This window comes from Cyclopterus lumpus, chromosome 11 (genome assembly GCF_009769545.1).
Source record: "Cyclopterus lumpus isolate fCycLum1 chromosome 11, fCycLum1.pri, whole genome shotgun sequence".
Lineage (NCBI taxonomy): Eukaryota > Metazoa > Chordata > Actinopteri > Perciformes > Cyclopteridae > Cyclopterus > Cyclopterus lumpus.
This window is the reverse complement of record NC_046976.1, coordinates 21,879,000-21,900,698: the sequence shown is the minus strand read 5'-3', so window position 1 is coordinate 21,900,698 and position 21,699 is coordinate 21,879,000. Positions and strand designations below refer to the sequence as shown.

Sequence of the window (21,699 nt, the reverse complement as noted above, 5' to 3'; positions counted from 1 at the left end):
TATAGAGGAACTCCATCACAGTCACATGACTTCATGTCTATAGAGGAACTCCACCACGGTCACATGACTTCATGTCTATAGAGGAACTCCATCACGGTCACATGACTTCATGTTAGTCTATAGAGGAACTCCATCACGGTCACATGACTTCATGTCTATAGAGGAACTCCATCACGGTCACATGACTTCATGTCTGTAGAGGAACTCCATCATGGTCACATGACTTCATGTTAGTCTATAGAGGAACTCCATCACAGTCACATGACTTCATGTCTATAGAGGAACTCCATCACGGTCACATGACTTCATGTCTATAGAGGAACTCCATCACGGTCACATGACTTCATGTTAGTCTATAGAGGAACTCCATCACAGTCACATGACTTCATGTCTATAGAGGAACTCCATCACGGTCACATGACTTCATGTCTATAGAGGAACTCCACCACGGTCACATGACTTCATGTCTATAGAGGAACTCCATCACGGTCACATGACTTCATGTCTATAGAGGAACTCCATCACGGTCACATGACTTCATGTTAGTCTATAGAGGAACTCCATCACGGTCACATGACTTCATGTCTATAGAGGAACTCCATCACGGTCACATGACTTCATGTCTATAGAGGAACTCCATCACGGTCACATGACTTCATGTCTATAGAGGAACTCCATCACGGTCACATGACTTCATGTCTATAGAGGAACTCCATCACGGTCACATGACTTCATGTCTATAGAGGAACTCCATCACGGTCACATGACTTCATGTCTATAGAGGAACTCCACCACGGTCACATGACTTCATGTTAGTCTATAGAAGCACCATTCATGTTTAAAATATGTTATTGCAGACAAGACTGCGCATGCGCACAGCGGAGAAACAAAACAGAAAACATTTTTTTACCGAGTTCCAGGCGTCCTGGTCCGGGTCTCCTGGTCTCGGCGTCCGGCCCGCGGTGGAACCCGATCTCCTCCTCGTACTCTGCTATGGTTCTTTCAAACAGCCCAAAGATCTCCTCCACAGCCGCAGTTAGTCGCTGGTTGACTAAACATCTGAGCTTCTGGACTCTAGACATCTTTATATGATCACTCTTTAAATGATCACTCTTTATATGAACACTCTTTAAATGATCACTCTTTATATGATCACTCTTTAAATGATCACTCTTTATATGATCACTCTTTAAATGATCACTCTTTAAATGATCACTCTTTATATGATCACTCTTTAAATGATCACTCTTTATATGATCACTCTTTAAATGATCACTCTTTAAATGATCACTCTTTATATGATCACTCTTTAAATGATCACTCTTTATATGATCACTCTTTATATGATCACTCTTCCCGTTGACTCTGAGAGGACAGTTCGGCGTTTAAAGGGACTCACGACGCCATGTTGTCCGAACGGAGTGATCAAGTACTTCCGGGTCGCGGTGTGAACCTTCAAAATAAGACTCTCTTCATTGTCTTTACAGGTTTATTTACAGTATTCACATTTTATTCCCGTAGCCACACATCACGGATTACTGCGGCGGGGGTTGAACTGCAGGTTTGTCCTCGCAGAAGAGTTTTTTTAAATAGTTGTATAGTTATTGTTACTAAAAGGAACAAGAACTACTGTGAATAAACACAACGTGTTATATAATACATTCATCTGAGAATTACCTTTAAGTACATTTACTAATTAAACGACCTCCCAGTACATAAAGTAGTAAAATATATAAAATATATAATCGGTCACTTTTTGTCTCCCGGAACCTTTGATTGTCAGATATTGTTTTCGGCCAGAGACGCAAACCGGAAGAGGAAGAGGTCGGTCTGAGGAGCTCCATCACAACGAAAGGCGGCGCGTATGAGCCTCAAGGCGCTCCGTCCATTTGTGTGAAACGGAGCGGACTACAAAGATGGCGGCGGGTCGGTATCTGCTTTATGTTTCAGAGGCTTGAGACTCAAAGTCTCCTGCACAGTAAACTACAGGAGGAACATTTATATTCTGTGACAACATTACTTTAAAAGGAAAGAGTGCAATACACTAGTTTTTAATTCATTCTTGAATTGTGCGCATAATGCGATTAATCGATTAATTTTGTTCATCTTTGCCCAGCACTAATTTTAATATAATATATATTATTATATTAATATTAATATATATTTCCATATAATATAGAACATATATATTATATTAATATATATATATATATATATATATATATATATATATATATATATATATATATATTTAGGAGGGGGGTCCCTGCTCTTAATAGCAGTCTAGGTGGTAAAAACTCAGGATGAAACTTCATAAAGAGATCGCGGCTCTTTTTGAGATGAATTTATGAATAATAATAATAATAATGCATTTTATTTGTAACGCACTTTTCAGTCAACAGAATCTCAGACTGCCAGTTTAAAATCAACTTTATTGCTTTTGAGTATAAAATACATAAAAACATTGAACATGTATTAGTTTGATGTGAATAATTTCTCATCCTGTTTGGATCCAAACTAAAGTGGATCCAGCTCCATCAAGTGGAACCAGAACCAGAACCAGAACCAGAACCAGAACCAGAACGTTGTGATAACGACGTTCAGACGTGAACCGTGACGACTATCAGGCGCTCACATTAAACTGCAATACACTAAAGAACACGCAGAGACTTCATGGATATTAACTGTAAATATTATATGTTTGTCAGTTGACGCCTGGATTCAGTCGTATCTTCTCTGTCTGGTTGTTACACTGTTATAACATGAGAAAAGGCTGCTACTGGTGGTAATAAGGTCACTTCATACATGTGGCACAACTCCCACTGTTGTTGACAAATATGAGTCCATGAAGTGCAGGACTCCGTCCACAGGGAGGCGCTGCAACAGGAAGCAGGAACATTTACACTGATGATGTCATGAACACAGCTCATCTGACACTATAGGGTCAGAACACATGAAGGGGCCAAAGGACTAAACTAAGTCCAGGTCTACTGAAGATCCTCTGATCAGGTCCAGAGGATCACAGATGGTGGACTCACTTCCATCTGAGGAGAGAAGAAGAAGAGATGGATCATCAGCACATCAGCAGAAGGAGCCTCCGGCCTTCAGAGTGAACACTCGGAGCTCTCACTCCTGCAGACACTCTGGACATCAGGTCTGCTCACTCAGTACACAGTGGACATAAAGAGCTGAGGGCCCTGAACGCATCATGAGAAACAGAGAGGCGTTCACTGCTCACTGTAGTGATGGATTCACTGCTGTTAGGGCTCAGAGCTGATAAAAACCACAGTCTCAGTGACATGTGAATGTCTCATCTCCTTATGAAATATCATCAGATTGATGAATGAGGACTTCTGTCTCTGGACATGTTGAAATGCTGTCAGCTGGTAAACAGCCTTATTTCCTGCAGACTTGAACACAACAACAGTCGTCTTCTCATCAACACACACTCACACACACGTGACAAACATACAAAGACACACACACACACACACTCACACACACACACGTGACAAACATACAAAGACACACACACACTCACACACACACACGTGACAAACATACAAAGACACACACACACTCACACACACACACGTGACAAACATACAAAGACACACACACTCACACATACACACACACACGTGACAAACATACAAAGACACACACACACACTCACACACACTCACATGTGACAAACATACAAAGACACACACACACACGTGACAAACATACAAAGACACACACACACACACTCACACACACACACATGTGACAAACATACAAAGACACACACACTCACACACACACACACACGTGACAAACATACAAAGACACACACACACACACTCACACACACACACACGTGACAAACATACAAAGACACACACACACACTCACACACACACACGTGACAAACATACAAAGACACACACACACACACACTCACACACACACACGTGACAAACATACAAAGACACACACACTCACACACACACACACACACACACACTCCACGGCAGTATATGTATATATATATATATATATATATATATATATATGTATAATCTTCCTTGTAAACTGACCTTTGTGACCTTATCGCTGAAACGCTGCTGACCTCCAGTCCAGCAGGTGGCGACAAATCCTCCCGTCTCACCCAACAGGTCACCACTGAAAAGCTCACCGAGCATGCGCAGCGCCTCTAACCCGGAAGTGCCAGGAGTAAACAACCCACCACGACGTCCGGAGAGCCAACTGGTCCCGTTTTGTCCGCCAGCCCGCCGCACACACGCCGCCCGCATGTCTAAGATCGAGATGCTGCGGCTGCTCATCACGCAGCGGCTCACCGCCGCCGCGGAGGAGATCTTCGGGGTGTTCGGGAGGACTCTGGCCGAGTACGAGGACGAGATCTGCCGCTCCAAGCTGGAGATCTCTCGCCAGCGCCGGCTGCTGGACCTCTGCAGGAAGCCGCAGGTGTGTCTGCAGGTGGACAGCTCAGGTGAGTCGGGATGGAGGCCTGAGGGGCCGGGCCGGCCAGCACCGGTACCGAGATCCGGTCTAACGCCACGTTAACCGGTGTTACGGTTTAAGAAGCGACCGTGTTAACTGAAGACTTTGAACCGACGCGTCCGTTGTTGTCTAGTTACAGACCGCTGTTGACAAGAGGAGAGAACACGGAGCGGTACCTGTCTGACGTTCACCTGTTTACCAACAACAGTACCTGTCTCTCTGACGTTAACCTGTTTACCAACAACAGTACCTGTCTCTCTGACGTTAACCTGTTTACCAACAACAGTACCTGTCTCTCTGACGTTAACCTGTTTACCAACAACAGTACCTGTCTCTCTGACGTTAACCTGTTTACCAACAACAGTACCTGTCTCTCTGACATTAACCTGTTTACCAACAACAGTACCTGTCTCTCTGACGTTAACCTGTTTACCAACAACAGTACCTGTCTCTCTGACGTTAACCTGTTTACCAACAACACTACCTGTCTCTCTGACGTTAACCTGTTTACCAACAACAGTACCAACCTGTTGACCAACAACAGTACCTGTCTCTCTGACGTTAACCTGTTTACCAACAACACTACCAACCTGTTGACCAACAACACTACCTGTCTCTCTGACGTTAACCTGTTTACCAACAACAGTACCTGTCTCTCTGACGTTAACCTGTTTACCAACAACACTACCTGTCTCTCTGACGTTAACCTGTTTACCAACAACAGTACCAACCTGTTGACCAACAACAGTACCTGTCTCTCTGACGTTAACCTGTTTACCAACAACACTACCTGTCTCTCTGACGTTAACCTGTTTACCAACAACAGTACCAACCTGTTTACCAACAACAGTACCTGTCTCTCTGACGTTAACCTGTTTACCAACAACACTACCTGTCTCTCTGACGTTAACCTGTTTACCAACAACAGTACCTGTCTCTCTGACGTTAACCTGTTGACCAACAACACTACCTGTCTCTCTGACGTTAACCTGTTTACCAACAACAGTACCTGTCTCTCTGACATTAACCTGTTTACCAACAACAGTACCTGTCTCTCTGACGTTAACCTGTTTACCAACAACACTACCTGTCTCTCTGACGTTAACCTGTTTACCAACAACACTACCAACCTGTTGACCAACAACAGTACCTGTCTCTCTGACGTTAACCTGTTTACCAACAACACTACCAACCTGTTTACCAACAACACTACCTGTCTCTCTGACGTTAACCTGTTGACCAACAACAGTACCTGTCTCTCTGACGTTAACCTGTTGACCAACAACACTACCTGTCTCTCTGACGTTAACCTGTTGACCAACAACACTACCTGTCTCTCTGACGTTAACCTGTTTACCAACAACACTACCAACCTGTTGACCAACAACAGTACCTGTCTCTCTGACGTTAACCTGTTTACCAACAACACTACCTGTCTCTCTGACGTTAACCTGTTTACCAACAACAGTACCTGTCTCTCTGACGTTAACCTGTTTACCAACAACAGTACCTGTCTCTCTGACGTTAACCTGTTTACCAACAACAGTACCTGTCTCTCTGACGTTAACCTGTTTACCAACAACAGTACCTGTCTCTCTGACGTTAACCTGTTTACCAACAACAGTACCTGTCTCTCTGACGTTAACCTGTTTACCAACAACACTACCAACCTGTTGACCAACAACAGTACCTGTCTCTCTGACGTTAACCTGTTTACCAACAACACTACCTGTCTCTCTGACGTTAACCTGTTTACCAACAACAGTACCTGTCTCTCTGACGTTAACCTGTTTACCAACAACAGTACCTGTCTCTCTGACATTAACCTGTTTACCAACAACAGTACCTGTCTCTCTGACGTTAACCTGTTGACCAACAACAGTACCTGTCTCTCTGACGTTAACCTGTTGACCAACAACAGTACCTGTCTCTCTGACGTTAACCTGTTGACCAACAACACTACCTGTCTCTCTGACGTTAACCTGTTTACCAACAACAGTACCAACCTGTTGACCAACAACAGTACCTGTCTCTCTGACGTTAACCTGTTTACCAACAACAGTACCTGTCTCTCTGACGTTAACCTGTTTACCAACAACAGTACCTGTCTCTCTGACGTTAACCTGTTGACCAACAACACTACCTGTCTCTCTGACGTTAACCTGTTTACCAACAACAGTACCTGTCTCTCTGACATTAACCTGTTGACCAACAACACTACCTGTCTCTCTGACGTTAACCTGTTTACCAACAACACTACCTGTCTCTCTGACGTTAACCTGTTTACCAACAACAGTACCTGTCTCTCTGACGTCAACCTGTTTACCAACAACACTACCAACCTGTTGACCAACAACACTACCTGTCTCTCTGACATTAACCTGTTTACCAACAACAGTACCTGTCTCTCTGACATTAACCTGTTTACCAACAACAGTACCTGTCTCTCTGACGTTAACCTGTTTACCAACAACAGTACCTGTCTCTCTGACATTAACCTGTTTACCAACAACAGTACCTGTCTCTCTGACGTTAACCTGTTTACCAACAACAGTACCTGTCTCTCTGACATTAACCTGTTGACCAACAACACTACCTGTCTCTCTGACGTTAACCTGTTGACCAACAACACTACCTGTCTCTCTGACGTTAACCTGTTTACCAACAACAGTACCTGTCTCTCTGACGTTAACCTGTTTACCAACAACACTACCTGTCTCTCTGACATTAACCTGTTTACCAACAACAGTACCTGTCTCTCTGACATTAACCTGTTTACCAACAACAGTACCTGTCTCTCTGACGTTAACCTGTTTACCAACAACAGTACCTGTCTCTCTGACGTTAACCTGTTTACCAACAACACTACCAACCTGTTTACCAACAACAGTACCTGTCTCTCTGACATTAACCTGTTTACCAACAACAGTACCTGTCTCTCTGACATTAACCTGTTTACCAACAACAGTACCTGTCTCTCTGACGTTAACCTGTTTACCAACAACAGTACCTGTCTCTCTGACGTTAACCTGTTGACCAACAACACTACCTGTCTCTCTTCCTCTCTGTGCAGCCCTCCGGGAGCAGCAGGGGTGGAGCTCCGGTCTCAGCGACATGGAGGCTCCTCCCATCAAAAAGGAGGAGGAGGAGGAGGAGGAGGAGGAGGAGCTGTGGTCGTCACAACAGGAGGAGCAGAGCGACGTGAAGTTCGTGTTCTTCCAGAGCGGCGGTGCGAGGAGCGAGCCGCTCGACGGCCACACGACCTCCCCGCTCTCGAGGCTCCAGGACCCGGACGACTCGGAACCGGACCCCCTGCCGGGCACCTCTATCCAGCAGACCAGCCCGGGAGAGGACGCTTTGGGTCTGGTTTCCGGCAACGGCCGGAAACCAGACTGCGAGGAGCTGGACGCGGCGCAGTCCGAGGTGGTGGACTCGTACATCTGCACCATCTGCGGCCACGCCTTCGCCCAGCGGGGCCACTGGGCCAAACATGTGCAGGTGCACCGCAAGACGGACACCAAAGTGGACAAGTCGTACACCTGCGACATCTGCGGCAAGAGGCTCACGCGGTTCGACGGCTACCAGAAGCACCTGAGGATCCACACGGGGGAGAAGCCGTACACCTGCGGCGAGTGCGGCCGCCGGTTCAGCGACAACTCCAACTACAAGCGGCACATTCGCACTCATGTGGGACAGAAAACACAGCAGAGCTGAGGGACGGAGGACACGCCCTCCAGAGGTGGAGAGGAGTTTGGCTCCTCCTCTCTAACTCTGGAGGACACGCCCTCCAGAGGTGGAGAGGAGTTTGGCTCCTCCTCTCTAACTCTGGAGGACACGCCCTCCAGAGGTGGAGAGGAGTTTGGCTCCTCCTCTCTAACTCTGGAGGACACGCCCTCCAGAGGTGGAGAGGAGTTTGGCTCCTCCTCTTTATCTCTGGAGAGGAGTTTGGCTCCTCCTCTCTAACTCTGGTAGGCGTGTCCTCCAGAGTTAAAGAGGAGGAGCCAAACTCCTCTGGGTTGTTCTGCTCAGCTGCAACATTTTACTGTCGCTACATAAATAAACTTTTGGGATATTTCTAATTCGTCGAGGAAGAAGAGACATATTTATATATTGTATTTTTCTATCTTTTTTTTAACAGGCGTTTATACACTGGAGGAAAACATATCTCGACTGTCCACTAAAGATCTTTTTACTTTCATTCATCTTAAAGGGAAACTCCGCCTCCTTATATGACCGTCCAATCAGTGCAGGTGGTTAATGTAGTCTACTGCTGCGGATCTGTGATGGCTGTGCCTACATGTCCCAGGATGCACTGCGCTCCTCAAAAGGACTTTTTTATTTTATTTTTTTTTAGTCAGATACAAAAACCTCACAAAACGTCCACAGAGGAAATAATCCGGCATCTACAGTGAAAACTAAGGAAACCCTAACTTGAGATTTAATTAATGAGTAATATGTGAAAATATTCTGAAGGTCTCTGCAGAATCTGTGCTCTGCAGCTCAGATCTTGGCTCCTCCCCCTCGGGCAGATATATCACTATTTTGTTAAATACTTTGATATGACATCACTTTACGCCTTTGAAGTGAATGTATGTGTGTGTGTGTACATATATATATATATATATATGTGTGTATATGTATATATATGTATATATATATATATGTATATATATGTATATATATATATATGTATATATATATATATGTATATATATATATATATATATATGTCCCTACATGTGCCCTTGATGCACGTATGACCATACTAAGTGTGACAACAACAACAACAACAACAACCCTGGTTGTAAACAAAGTTAAAAGCTCTACTTGACCTGCTGGTCTCTCACCAGCAGGTGGCGGCGTAACACTTTACGTAAAACGGCTCGTTGGGAAACCGACGTGAGAATAATTTCTTTAGTCTTCATAAGATCTGCAGATGAAGTCGTGATTAGAGATGAATGTCAATATGTTGTTTGTATTAACAACAGAATAAAAACCTGCATTGTCATTTAGTGTTTGAATGGATGCAAACCGTAACGCAGCGGTACGTCCTGCTCTGTAGTCCAGATGCTTCTACCTGGACCTCCAAGGCATCCCTTAGGACCCCAGAGGAACCTTTGGGGTTCCTTCGATCCTCATCGAGAGCGGTTAAACCCCACAACGCCGGTGGTGTGAGGACCTTCTGGTTGAAGGACCTCACGTCAACTAAAGTAACAAAATCATGTTGTTTACATTCTAAAACATTGATTCATGACAGCTGTTAGTTTAAGGACCTAGTGGAGGACCTGGATCTACTGGTGTCTTTAGGACTCCCACACAGACCCCTGGAACCCCCAAATCCCTGTGAAGCCTCCTGAAGACCTTGAACCCCGTCCCAGAATATCTGAAGGGAGTCAGAACCTCCGGAGCCCCCCACGGAGCCCCCGTTTGTAGACCAGATCAGAGTGACCCGGTTGTGAAGGTCCACAGAAACAAGAAGCACTCGGAGGAAATATTCCACAGAAGCTTTTATTTACACCGTCGTCCACATGTTCATCAGCAGGAAGGTAAACATGTCGCTCTGCTGCGGCCCCCCATCAGTGTTGTCAGAGCCCCCCGGGGGGGCGCTGTGAGTCCAGGAGTGATGTCACAGAGCCCCCCCCCCCCAGGAGAACCACCAAATGAAAGAAGACATTTATTTCAAGTGCATCCTCATACATAAAAACCTTGTTTACTAAAAGGAACCGTCTGTTCTGAGTTCAGGGTTTATGGAAGATGAGTTCACGTGGACCCCCATGGAGCGGTTCTAAAGGACCCCATGGAGCGGTTCTAAAGGACCCCATGGAGCGGTTCTAAAGGACCCCCCTGGAGTGGTTCTAAAGGACCCCATGGAGCGGTTCTAAAGGACCCCCATGGAGTGGTTCTAAAGGACCCCCATGGAGCGGTTCTAAAGGACCCCATGGAGCGGTTCTAAAGGACCCCCATGGAGCGGTTCTAAAGGACCCATGGAGCGGTTCTAAAGGACCCCCATGGAGCGGTTCTAAAGGACCCCCATGGAGCGGTTCTAAAGGACCCCCCAGCTGCTTCTGGGTCTGTAGACTGGTGACTTCCTGTTCTGACCCGAGAGGGAAGAAATGAAATCATGCTACGTTTTACACACAATCATGTTCATTAGTTGAAGATGAGTTCTGTTCGTGGGTCAAAGGTCAACATTACAATGACATCACAGAAAGCAGCAACACAGTCAGAAGAGTTCAGACTTTGTTTTCTTTACGTTGTGAATCATCAAAATATCATTTTTGTCGTGACACAGTTCAATGTTTGTCTTTTAGATTTTAAATCTCTTGAATGCACCAGTTCAGTTTATTTTATATATATATATATATATATATATATATATATATATATAAAAATAATGACTTGATGTTGAGTCATTTCTAGTTGTGACTCCAGAGAACAGAGCAATACTACTTCCTGTTTCCATCTGCTGGTCAGCGTGTGCTAACAGGTAACTGACTCCAGACCAGCTGGACCAGAAGGGACCTTTTCATTTGCTCCTCTGGAGACGGAGTGGAACTGAACTGGTGTCTGATGTAATATCTTCAGAAGCAGAAATCAATATCTTATTAAACCTGAACAAGATCACTCAGCAGAATATTAAATCCCCCCCCCCTCAATCTGGGGCTGCTGGACTCAAAGTTGCATCATTTGGTGCAGAGAGACTTAACTAAGACTGCTGCAGCATCACTGGGGCTTCTTATTGCTTCATCTGTGTGTGTGTGTGTGTGTGTCCGGATGTTCATCTGGGAACCAAACCAACAGAACGTGTAATAACGATAATAATCTGAGTTCAGGATTCAAAGGTCAGAGGTTGTGATTGTCTTTGACCTTTGGCTCCTCGTGTAGACGTCGTCTCTTCAGCTTGTTGATGAATGAAATCTCTCGTTTCTATGAATGTTTCATCTTTGATGACCATGGGGCTGAATATGAACGTGTGACACAGCATTTCTAAGATGTCGGAGCCCCCCTGCTGACGACCTCTGACCTCCCAGCTGGTTTCTGGGTCTACTTTCAGGATGCGCCGGTGAACTCTGCCAGCTGTGTCAGCTCGTTGTTTATTTACTTTATGGTCATACGTGTGTTTCCCTGTTGACCTCTGACCTCAAAAGAAGAAATAGCCACAGAACAGAAAGGAGTTCTTGACGCGGGGAGAGGAAACAGGAAAGAGGAGATTCTCATATTCCTGGACCGTCTGTGGAGAAACACTCCCACAGACTGCGGTTGCACTGGGAACAGTGACAGTGACAAACTAACCATCCACCTCCTGGTTGCTGCTCCTCACTGACCCTACGAGGATCAACAGATGAGCATCACTTCCTGTCGAGGCTGCCGGTCGTCATGCAGGCTGAAGGAGCGTCGGCAACTTTATTGCTTATTTTGTTGTTTCTTTGGAAACGTCATCGGCTGAATGAAAGGAGGACTCATTCATCAGACCGCCGTGCTTCAGATACCAATGTGGTACAACCATTCATCTGGTTTCACTGACGCCTCCTGAACACAACTGAAACAACTGAAACTGAAACTGAGAGAACAAACAGACTTCCAAACGAAGGGAAAGTTTAGTTCAATGTCTCTTCTGGAGACGAGTCCGACCCTCCTTCACGTCGGTCCGATCTCTTTCTTTTGTAATCTTTGCTAATGAAATCTTGGGCCCCGTGCCAAGGTGCATCAACCGGGGACATTAGATCAAAGTGCTCGGAAGAAAACTGCATTAATCAAGGATTTTGGTTTTTAGGCCACCTCAAGCCGTGGGGACTCTTTTTGAATCATTAAAATGTTTCGCCCTGCTTTTGGAATGTTCCTCAGACGAGTCTGAGCCAGTTTTGATCTGCAGTCTGCACGAGCCGTCACGAGCCGTCACGAGCCGCCACGAGCAGCCACGAGCCGTCACGAGCCGCCACGAGCCGCCACGAGCCGTCACGAGCCGTCACGAGCCGCCACGAGCCGTCACGAGCCGCCACGAGCCGCCACGAGCCGCCACGAGCCGCCACGAGCCGTCACGAGCCGCCACGAGCCGCCACGAGCCGTCACGAGCCGCCACGAGCCGCCACGAGCCGCCACGAGCCGTCACGAGCCGCCACGAGCCGCCACGAGCCGTCACGAGCCGTGTTTGTTCCTCGATCCTCACAAGTCTCTCTGGCTCAAGCACCCACAATGCAGCTGTGACTCAGAGAGGCGGGGGTGGCGTCCTCTCAGCGGGAAACACAACCGGAAGGACGAGGAGCGACGGACAGAAAGGGCTCAAAGTCTCCTTTGTGTCTTTTCGTCCCATCAATGCTCTCATTTTGTCATTTCTCACAAAACCTGTGGCGCTCTTCTTTGTGAGGACCCAGCAGCAGCCATGTTGGAATGGCGCCGCCTCCCACAGTCTCAGTAGTTGTATTTTCCCGCCCCTGCTACCGGTGACATTGCCGCGTTGGGAAGAAACAGCGGTTTCGGCGGGACTTGGGGTTTGAGCGACGCCGTTCTCCGGACGACCGCCGCCCGCTGCCCGTGAGGCCCCTCGCTGTAGCTGTGCTGCCGCGTCAGGCAGGCGCCGGCGCTCGGACCAGGGGGGCCGTTGCTGCTGCTGTTGGTGTTCATCCTGGCGAGAAAGTGCGCCGGTTGCCCCCCTCGATGGTTGAAGCTGTGGTGGCGCGGCACGGCACCCATCTTGATGAGCGAGTGGCGCTGGGAGAGGTGGCGAGACACGGGGACGCCGCCGCTCCCGCCGGGTCTCTCCGGAATCACCTGCTGCTGGAGAGGAGTGGAGGAGGAGGAAGAGGAGGAGGAAGGGATGGAGGTGGAGGAGGTGGGATTGTTGGAGGACGAAGAGGAGGAAGAAGCGGAGGACGAGGTGGAGTTGTGCGTGGGAGCGTCTGGGCGTTTGGGGAGGCCGTCCCTCGGCAGCGTGGAGGTGCTGTAGTACGGAGAGGATTCTGTCTCTGGGATCTGCTGCTGGTTATAGTGGTGGGTGCGGGTCGGGCCGTGGGGATTGTTACTGGTATGATGATGAGGATGATGGTGGTGGTGATTGTGATGATGTCCTCCTCCGGCGGAGGACAAGGAGGGCCCGGGGAACAGGGAGGACGAAGAGGTGGAGGTGAGGACCTTGATGCCGCCGGTCCCCGACGCGCTGACCTCATGGATGTGTTTGAGCAGCTCGTCCAGCGCCGACACGTCCACCACCGCCTGGGGGAGGGACTGCTGGGAGTGGTGGTGATGGGGGGCTCCTCCTGCTGCTGTCGCTCGCTCCTCATGCAAGACCTTCCTCTCCTCAGGGAGGTGCAGCGAAGTCGAAGAGGCGCCCACTCCGTTGCTCAAACCATGGTGGTCAGAGACCGGGAACGCCTGCTGGCTCACCGAATTCCCGACCACGGCCATGAACCCCAGACCGGACCTGGAGCCGCTGGCGTTGTTGCAGTTCACGTTCTTCTCGTACTGATGGTGCCGCGGGGCCTTCGTGTCCTTGATGGGAAGCTCCGGGGTGGAGTCCGGCGTGGGCAGACCGGACAGCTCTCCATCCGCCTGAGACAGGGACTAAGCAGAGGTCAGAGTCTTTAAGGTCTAGATATGAATGAGGTCACAACAAGTGCCCTTCCATCAGAAATGTAAGAACTAGAAACTAGCGGAGCTTAAAGACAGCAGCCATCCACACTGGGAAAGAAGCATCTTTTTTCACATTATTAAAAGGCCCCTCATGCTGTCCTACCTGGGAGAGGCGGAGGTCGGGGTCCCCCAGCTGCAGGCCCTGGAGCCCGGGGCTGTGGAGGGGAGGCTCCGCCCGGCCGTTGGGGATGAAGGAGCTGTACATCCTCGGCGTGGACACGTCCAGCTTGTCCTCCTGCAGGAAGAGGAAGAGGAAGAAGAAGAAGAAAAGCGGTCAGTTTCAGGTGATCGTATTCCACGACCTCATTTAACCAACGGGGTCGGAGGTCATCTTCTCACTCGAGGACATTTAGAAATAATAAGAGAGAAGATGAAGATGAACAGTGTGTTTCTGCTCCCAATCCCACAATGCAACGCTCCACGTTGTGCGGATGAGTTTCCCCGTAACTTCGTTATTGATGAAGTGTTTATGCATTTAATGCTTCAGTCTCGTTTTAGAGCCCGCCCACCTTCGGCTGTCCGTCCAGCAGCCCGTTGAGCTTGGCGAGCGACCGCAGCGACAGGGCGTGCGGCAGCGGTGCCTCAGGGTCCTTCCGCTGGGCGGCGCTGCGGCCGCAGTAACATGACACCAGGAAGCCCGACAGGACGGCGCCCAGGAAGAAGGCCACCAGCACGCAGGCGATCAGCAGCGTGTAGTGCACGTTGGCGGCGCGCTGGTCCATCTCCGGGAGACGGCGGACACCTGGAGGAGGAAAGGAGACGAGGATTAGACCTGAGGAAAAGGTGACATCTGAGAAGAAAAGGAAGGAGGATAAGAGAGGAAGAGGAGGTGACTGTGATTGTATGTGAGTGAGTGAGAGAGAGAGAGAGAGAGAGAGAGAAAGAAAGAAAAAAAGAAAGAGAGAGATAGAGAGAGGGGAGGATGACAAAAGGATGGAGGGAGAGAACAGGAGGAGGAGGAGGAGTGATGACAGGAGAATGGATGGAGGGACGAAGGAGAGAGGAGATGAAAGAGGTTAATGTTTGGCCGCATTCACCTCATTGGTCCAGAAACAACATCAAAGCCTCTCAGATACAATGACTCATGAGTCTGTCACACACACACACACACACACACACACACACACACAAACAGGGCTGATTTCATGTTCGTTATTTCCACTCTTTCATCTCCGTCCTTCACTCTGATATAAATAGGATGATGGAGAGAAAAACATGATGCTAATTACAGAAATGTTTCCTTCTCAGCCCTTCTCTCTTTCTCTCTTTCTTTTTCTTTTTCTCTTTGTTTCTTTCCCTCTTCTGTCGGTGTGAATGTACCATGTACCCTTACACCGATACCAGTACCCTTACGCCGATACCAGTACCCTTACGCCGATACCAGTACCCTTACGCCGATACCAGTACCCTTACGCCGATACTAGTACCCTTACACCGATACTAGTACCCTTACGCCGATACTAGTACCCTTACGCCGACCTTACGCCGATACTAGTACCCTTACGCCGATACCAGTACCCTCACGCCGATACCAGTACCCTCACGCCGATACCAGTACCCTCACGCCGATACCAGTACCCTTACGCCGATACCATGTACCCTTACGCCGATACTAGTACCCTTACACCGATACTAGTACCCTTACACCGATACTAGTACCCTTACACCGATACCAGTACCCTTACGCCGATACCGGTACCCTTACACCGATACCAGCATCCTTATGCCGATACGACCTCTTCTATCCTCCTCCTGACCTCTTCTATCAACCTCCTGAACTCTTCTATCCTCCTCCTGACATCTTCCATCATCCTCCTGACCTCTTCCATCATCCTCCTGACCTCTTCCATCATCCTCTTGACCTCTTCTATCATCCTGCTGACCTCTTCCATCAATCTCCTGACCTCTTCTATCATCCTCCTTACCTCTTCCATCATCCTCATGACCTCTTCCATCCTCCTCCTGACCTCTTCTATCATCCTCCTGACCTCTTCTATCCTCCTCCTGACCTCTTCCATCATCCTCCTGACCTCTTCTATCAACCTCCTGACCTATTCTGATCTCTTCTATCCTCATGACCTCTTCCATCATCCTCCTGACCTCCTCTAACATCCTCCTGACCTCTTCTGATCTCTTCTATCCTCATGACCTCTTCCATCATCCTCCTGACCTCCTCTATCATCCTCCTGACCTCTTCTGATCTCTTCTATCCTCATGACCTCTTCCATCATCCTCCTGACCTCTTCTATCCTCCCTCTTCTATCATCCTCATGACCTCTTCCATCATCCTCCTGACCGCTTCCATCAACCTCATGACCTCTTCTATCCTCCTCCTGACCTCTTCTATCATCCTCCTGACCTCTTCTGACCTCTTCTATCCTCCTGACCTATTCTATCATCCTCCTGACCTCTTCCATCAACCTCATGACCTCTTCTATCCTCCTCCTGACCTCTTCCATCATCCTCCTGACCTCTTCTATCATCCTCATGACCTCTTCTATCATCCTCATGACCTCTTCCATCATCCTCCTGACCTCTTCCATCATCCTCCTGACCTCTTCTATCATCCTCCTGACCTCTTCCATCATCCTCCTGACCTCTTCCATCATCCTCCTGACCTCTTCTATCAACCTCCTGACCTCTTCCATCCTCCTCATGACCTCTTCTATCCTCCTCCTGACCTCTTCTATCCTCCTCCTGACCTCTTCTATCCTCCTCCTGGCCTCTTCTGACCTCTTCCATCAACCTCATGACCTCTTCTATCCTCCTCCTGACCTCTTCTGACCTCTTCTATCCTCCTCCTGACCTCTTCCATCAACCTCCTGACCTCTTCTATCCTCCTCCTGACCTCTTCTGAACTCTTCTATCCTCCTCCTGACCTCTTCCATCAACCTCCTGACCTCTTCTATCCTCCTCCGGACCTCTTCTGAACTCTTCTATCCTCCTCCTGACCTCTTCCATCATCCTCCTGACCTCTTCTATCCTCCTCATGACCTCTTCTATCCGCCTCATGACCTCTTCCATCATCCTCCTGACCTCTTCCATCAACCTCCTGACCTCTTCCATCATCCTCCTGACCTCTTCTATCCTCCTCCTGACCTCTTCTATCCTCCTCATGACCTCTTCCATCATCCTCCTGACCTCTTCCATCAACATCCTGACCTCTTCTATCCTCCTCATGACCTCTTCCATCCTCCTCCTGACCTCTTCCATCCTCCTCCTGACCTCTTCTATCCTCCTCGTGACCTCTTCTATCCTCCTCCTGACCTCTTCCATCAACCTCCTGACCTCTTCCATCCTCCTCCTGACCTCTTCTGACCTCTTCTATCCTCCTCATGACCTCTTCCATCATCCTCCTGACCTCTTCCATCAACATCCTGACCTCTTCTATCCTCCTCATGACCTCTTCCATCCTCCTCCTGACCTCTTCCATCCTCCTCCTGACCTCTTCTATCCTCCTCGTGACCTCTTCTATCCTCCTCCTGACATCTTCCATCATCCTCCTGACCTCTTCTATCCTCATCATGACCTCTTCTATCCTCCGCATGACCTCTTCCATCCTCCTCCTGACCTCTTCCATCCTCCTCCTGACCTCTTCTATCCTCCTCCTGACCTCTTCTATCCTCCTCATAACCTCTTCTATCCCCCTCATGACCCTGACCTCTTCTATCCTCCTCCTGACCTCTTCTATCCTCCTCATGACCTCTTCCATCCTCCTCCTGACCTCTTCCATCCTCCTCCTGACCTCTTCTATCCTCCTCCTGACCTCTTCTATCCTCCTCATAACCTCTTCTATCCCCCTCATGACCCTGACCTCTTCTATCCTCCTCCTGACCTCTTCTATCCTCCTCATGACCTCTTCTATCCTCCTCATGACCTCTTCCATCATCCTCCTGACCTCTTCTATCCTCCTCAAGACCTCTTCTATCCTCCTCCTGACCTCTTCCATCATCCTCCTGACCTCTTCTATCATCCTCATGACCTCTTCCATCATCCTCCTGACCTCTTCCATCAACCTCATGACCTCTTCCATCATCCTCCTGACCTCTTCTATCATCCTCCTGACCTCTTCCATCATCCTCCTGACCTCTTCCATCATCCTCCTGACCTCTTCCATCAACCTCCTGACATCTTCTATCATCCTCCTGACCTCTTCTATCAACCTCCTGACCTCTTCTATCCTCCTCCTGACCTCTTCTATCCTCCTCCTGGCCTCTTCTGACCTCTTCCATCAACCTCCTGACCTCTTCTATCCTCCTCCTGACCTCTTCCATCCTCCTCCTGACCTCTTCCATCAACCTCCTGACCTCTTCCATCAACCTCCTGACCTCTTCTATCCTCCTCCTGACCTCGTCCATCATCCTCCTGACCTCTTCTATCCTCCTCCTGACCTCTTCCATCAACCTCGTGACCTCTTCTATCCTCCTCCTGACCTCTTCTATCCTCCTCCTGACCTCTTCCATCATCCTCGTGACCTCTTCTATCCTCCTCCTGAACTCTTCCATCCTCCTCCTGACCTCTTCCATCAACCTCCTAAACCTCTTCTATCCTCCTCCTGACCTCTTCCATCATCCTCCTGACCTCTTCTATCCTCCTCCTGACCTCTTCTGACCTCTTCTATCCTCCTCCTGACCTCTTCCATCATCCTCCTGACCTCTTCTATCCTCCCCCTGACCTCTTCCAGCAACCTCCTGACCTCTTCTATCCTCCTCTTGACCTCTTCTATCCTCCTCATGACCTCTTCCATCCTCCTCCTGACCTCTTCCATCCTCCTCCTGACCTCTTCCATCATCCTCCTGACCTCTTCTATCCTCCTCTTGACCTCTTCTATCCTCCTCTTGACCTCTTCTGACCTCTTCTATCCTCCTCCTGACCCCTTCCATCCTCCTCCTGACCTCTTCTATCCTCCTCCTGACCTCTTCCATCAACCTCGTGACCTCTTCTATCCTCCTCCTGACCTCTTCTATCCTCCTCTTGATCTCTTCTGACCTCTTCTATCCTCCTCCTGACCCCTTCCATCCTCCTCCTGACCTCTTCTATCCTCCTCCTGACCTCTTCCATCAACCTCGTGACCTCTTCTATCCTCCTCCTGACCTCTTCTATCCTCCTCCTGGCCTCTTCTGACCTCTTCCATCAACCTCCTGACCTCTTCTATCCTCCTCCTGACCTCTTCTGACCTCTTCTATCCTCCTCCTGACCCCTTCCATCCTCCTCCTGACCTCTTCTATCCTCCTCCTGACCTCTTCCATCAACCTCGTGACCGCTTCTATCCTCCTCCTGACCTCGTCTGACCTCTTCTATCCACCTCCTGACCTCTTCCATCATCCTCCTGACCTCTTCTATCCTCCTCCTGACCTCTTCCATTCTCCTCCTGACCTCTTCCATCAACCTCCTGACCTCTTTTATCCTCCTCCTGACCTCGTCCATCATCCTCCTGACCTCTTCTATCCTCCTCCTGACCTCTTCTATCCTCCTCCTGACCTCTTCTGACCTCTTCTATCCTCCTCCTGACCCCTTCCATCCTCCTCCTGACCTCTTCTATCCTCCACCTGACCTCTTCCATCAACCTCGTGACCTCTTCTATCCTCTTCCATCCTCCTCCTGACCTCTTCCATCAACCTCCTGACCTCTTCTATCCTCCTCCTGACCTCGTCCATCATCCTCCTGACCTCTTCTATCCTCCTCCTGACCTCTTCTATCCTCCTCCTGACCTCTTCCATCATCCTCCTGACCTCTTCTATCATCCTCATGACCTCTTCCATCATCCTCCTGACCTCTTCCATCAACCTCATGACCTCTTCCATCATCCTCCTGACCTCTTCTATCATCCTCCTGACCTCTTCCATCATCCTCCTGACCTCTTCCATCATCCTCCTGACCTCTTCCATCAACCTCCTGACCTCTTCTATCATCCTCCTGACCTCTTCTATCAACCTCCTGACCTCTTCTATCCTCCTCCTGACCTCTTCTATCCTCCTCCTGGCCTCTTCTGACCTCTTCCATCAACCTCCTGACCTCTTCAATCCTCCTCCTGACCTCTTCTGACCTCTTCTATCCTCCTCCTGACCCCTTCCATCCTCCTCCTGACCTCTTCTATCCTCCTCCTGACCTCTTCCATCAACCTCGTGACCTCTTCTATCCTCCTCCTGACCTCTTCTGACCTCTTCTATCCTCCTCCTGACCTCTTCCATCATCCTCCTGACCTCTTCTATCCTCCTCCTGACCTCTTCCATCCTCCTCCTGACCTCTTCCATCAACCTCCTGACCTTTTCTATCCTCCTCCTGACCTCGTCCATCATCCTCCTGACCTCTTCTATCCTCCTCCTGACCTCTTCCATCAACCTCGTGACCTCTTCTATCCTCCTCCTGACCTCTTCTATCCTCCTCCTGACCTCTTCCATCATCCTCGTGACCTCTTCTATCCTCCTCCTGAACTCTTCCATCCTCCTCCTGACCTCTTCCATCAACCTCCTAAACCTCTTCTATCCTCCTCCTGACCTCTTCCATCATCCTCCTGACCTCTTCTATCCTCCTCCTGACCTCTTCTGACCTCTTCTATCCTCCTCCTGACCTCTTCCATCATCCTCCTGACCTCTTCTATCCTCCCCCTGACCTCTTCCAGCAACCTCCTGACCTCTTCTATCCTCCTCTTGACCTCTTCTATCCTCCTCATGACCTCTTCCATCCTCCTCCTGACCTCTTCCATCCTCCTCCTGACCTCTTCTGACCTCTTCTATCCTCCTCCTGACCTCTTCCATCATCCTCCTGACCTCTTCTATCCTCCTCTTGACCTCTTCTATCCTCCTCTTGACCTCTTCTGACCTCTTCTATCCTCCTCCTGACCCCTTCCATCCTCCTCCTGACCTCTTCTATCCTCCTCCTGACCTCTTCCATCAACCTCGTGACCTCTTCTATCCTCCTCCTGAACTCTTCTGACCTCTTCTATCCTCCTCCTGGCCTCTTCTGACCTCTTCCATCAACCTCCTGACCTCTTCTATCCTCCTCCTGACCTCTTCTGACCTCTTCTATCCTCCTCCTGACCCCTTCCATCCTCCTCCTGACCTCTTCTATCCTCCTCCTGACCTCTTCCATCAACCTCGTGACCTCTTCTATCCTCCTCCTGACCTCTTCTGACCTCTTCTATCCTCCTCCTGACCTCTTCCATCATCCTCCTGACCTCTTCTATCCTCCTCCTGACCTCTTCCATCCTCCTCCTGACCTCTTCCATCAACCTCCTGACCTTTTCTATCCTCCTCCTGACCTCGTCCATCATCCTCCTGACCTCTTCTATCCTCCTCCTGACCTCTTCCATCAACCTCGTGACCTCTTCTATCCTCCTCCTGACCTCTTCTATCCTCCTCCTGACCTCTTCCATCATCCTCGTGACCTCTTCTATCCTCCTCCTGAACTCTTCCATCCTCCTCCTGACCTCTTCCATCAACCTCCTAAACCTCTTCTATCCTCCTCCTGACCTCTTCCATCATCCTCCTGACCTCTTCTATCCTCCTCCTGACCTCTTCTGACCTCTTCTATCCTCCTCCTGACCTCTTCCATCATCCTCCTGAC

The 21,699-nt window shown here is 49.0% G+C and overlaps 2 protein-coding genes across 2 annotated transcripts in view; one reads left to right on the top strand and one right to left on the bottom strand.

Annotated features, from left to right (window-relative positions):
- The first annotated feature begins 1,868 nt into the window (after positions 1–1,868).
- On the top strand, positions 1,869–9,104 carry LOC117739340 (zinc finger protein 771-like). Its single transcript, XM_034545693.1, has 4 exons — positions 1,869–1,926; positions 4,161–4,495; positions 7,580–8,245; positions 8,300–9,104. The coding sequence occupies exons 2-3, from the start codon at positions 4,186–4,188 to the stop codon at positions 8,218–8,220; spliced, it is 951 nt and encodes a 316-aa protein (XP_034401584.1). The 5' UTR covers positions 1,869–1,926; positions 4,161–4,185; the 3' UTR covers positions 8,221–8,245; positions 8,300–9,104.
- Positions 9,105–12,915: 3,811 nt separating this feature from the next.
- LOC117739299 (semaphorin-6D-like) overlaps positions 12,916–21,699 on the bottom strand; it is a 47,260-nt gene continuing 38,476 nt past the window's right edge. The window contains exons 18-20 of the mRNA XM_034545625.1: positions 14,643–14,875; positions 14,237–14,368; positions 12,916–14,064 (exon numbers count right to left, since the gene is read on the bottom strand). Of these exons, the coding sequence (XP_034401516.1) occupies positions 12,916–14,064; positions 14,237–14,368; positions 14,643–14,875 (1,514 nt within the window). The remainder of the gene's footprint in view (positions 14,065–14,236; positions 14,369–14,642; positions 14,876–21,699) is intronic.

Excerpts from the sequence above, each read along its gene's own strand:
- LOC117739340 (XM_034545693.1), top strand. The coding sequence starts at position 4,186 with ATGCGCAGCGCCTCTAACCCGGAAGTGCCAGGAGTAAACAACCCACCA. Across the intron at positions 4,496-7,579 it reads TCTGCAGGTGGACAGCTCAG|CCCTCCGGGAGCAGCAGGGG; the intron begins GTGAGTCGGGAT and ends CTCTCTGTGCAG.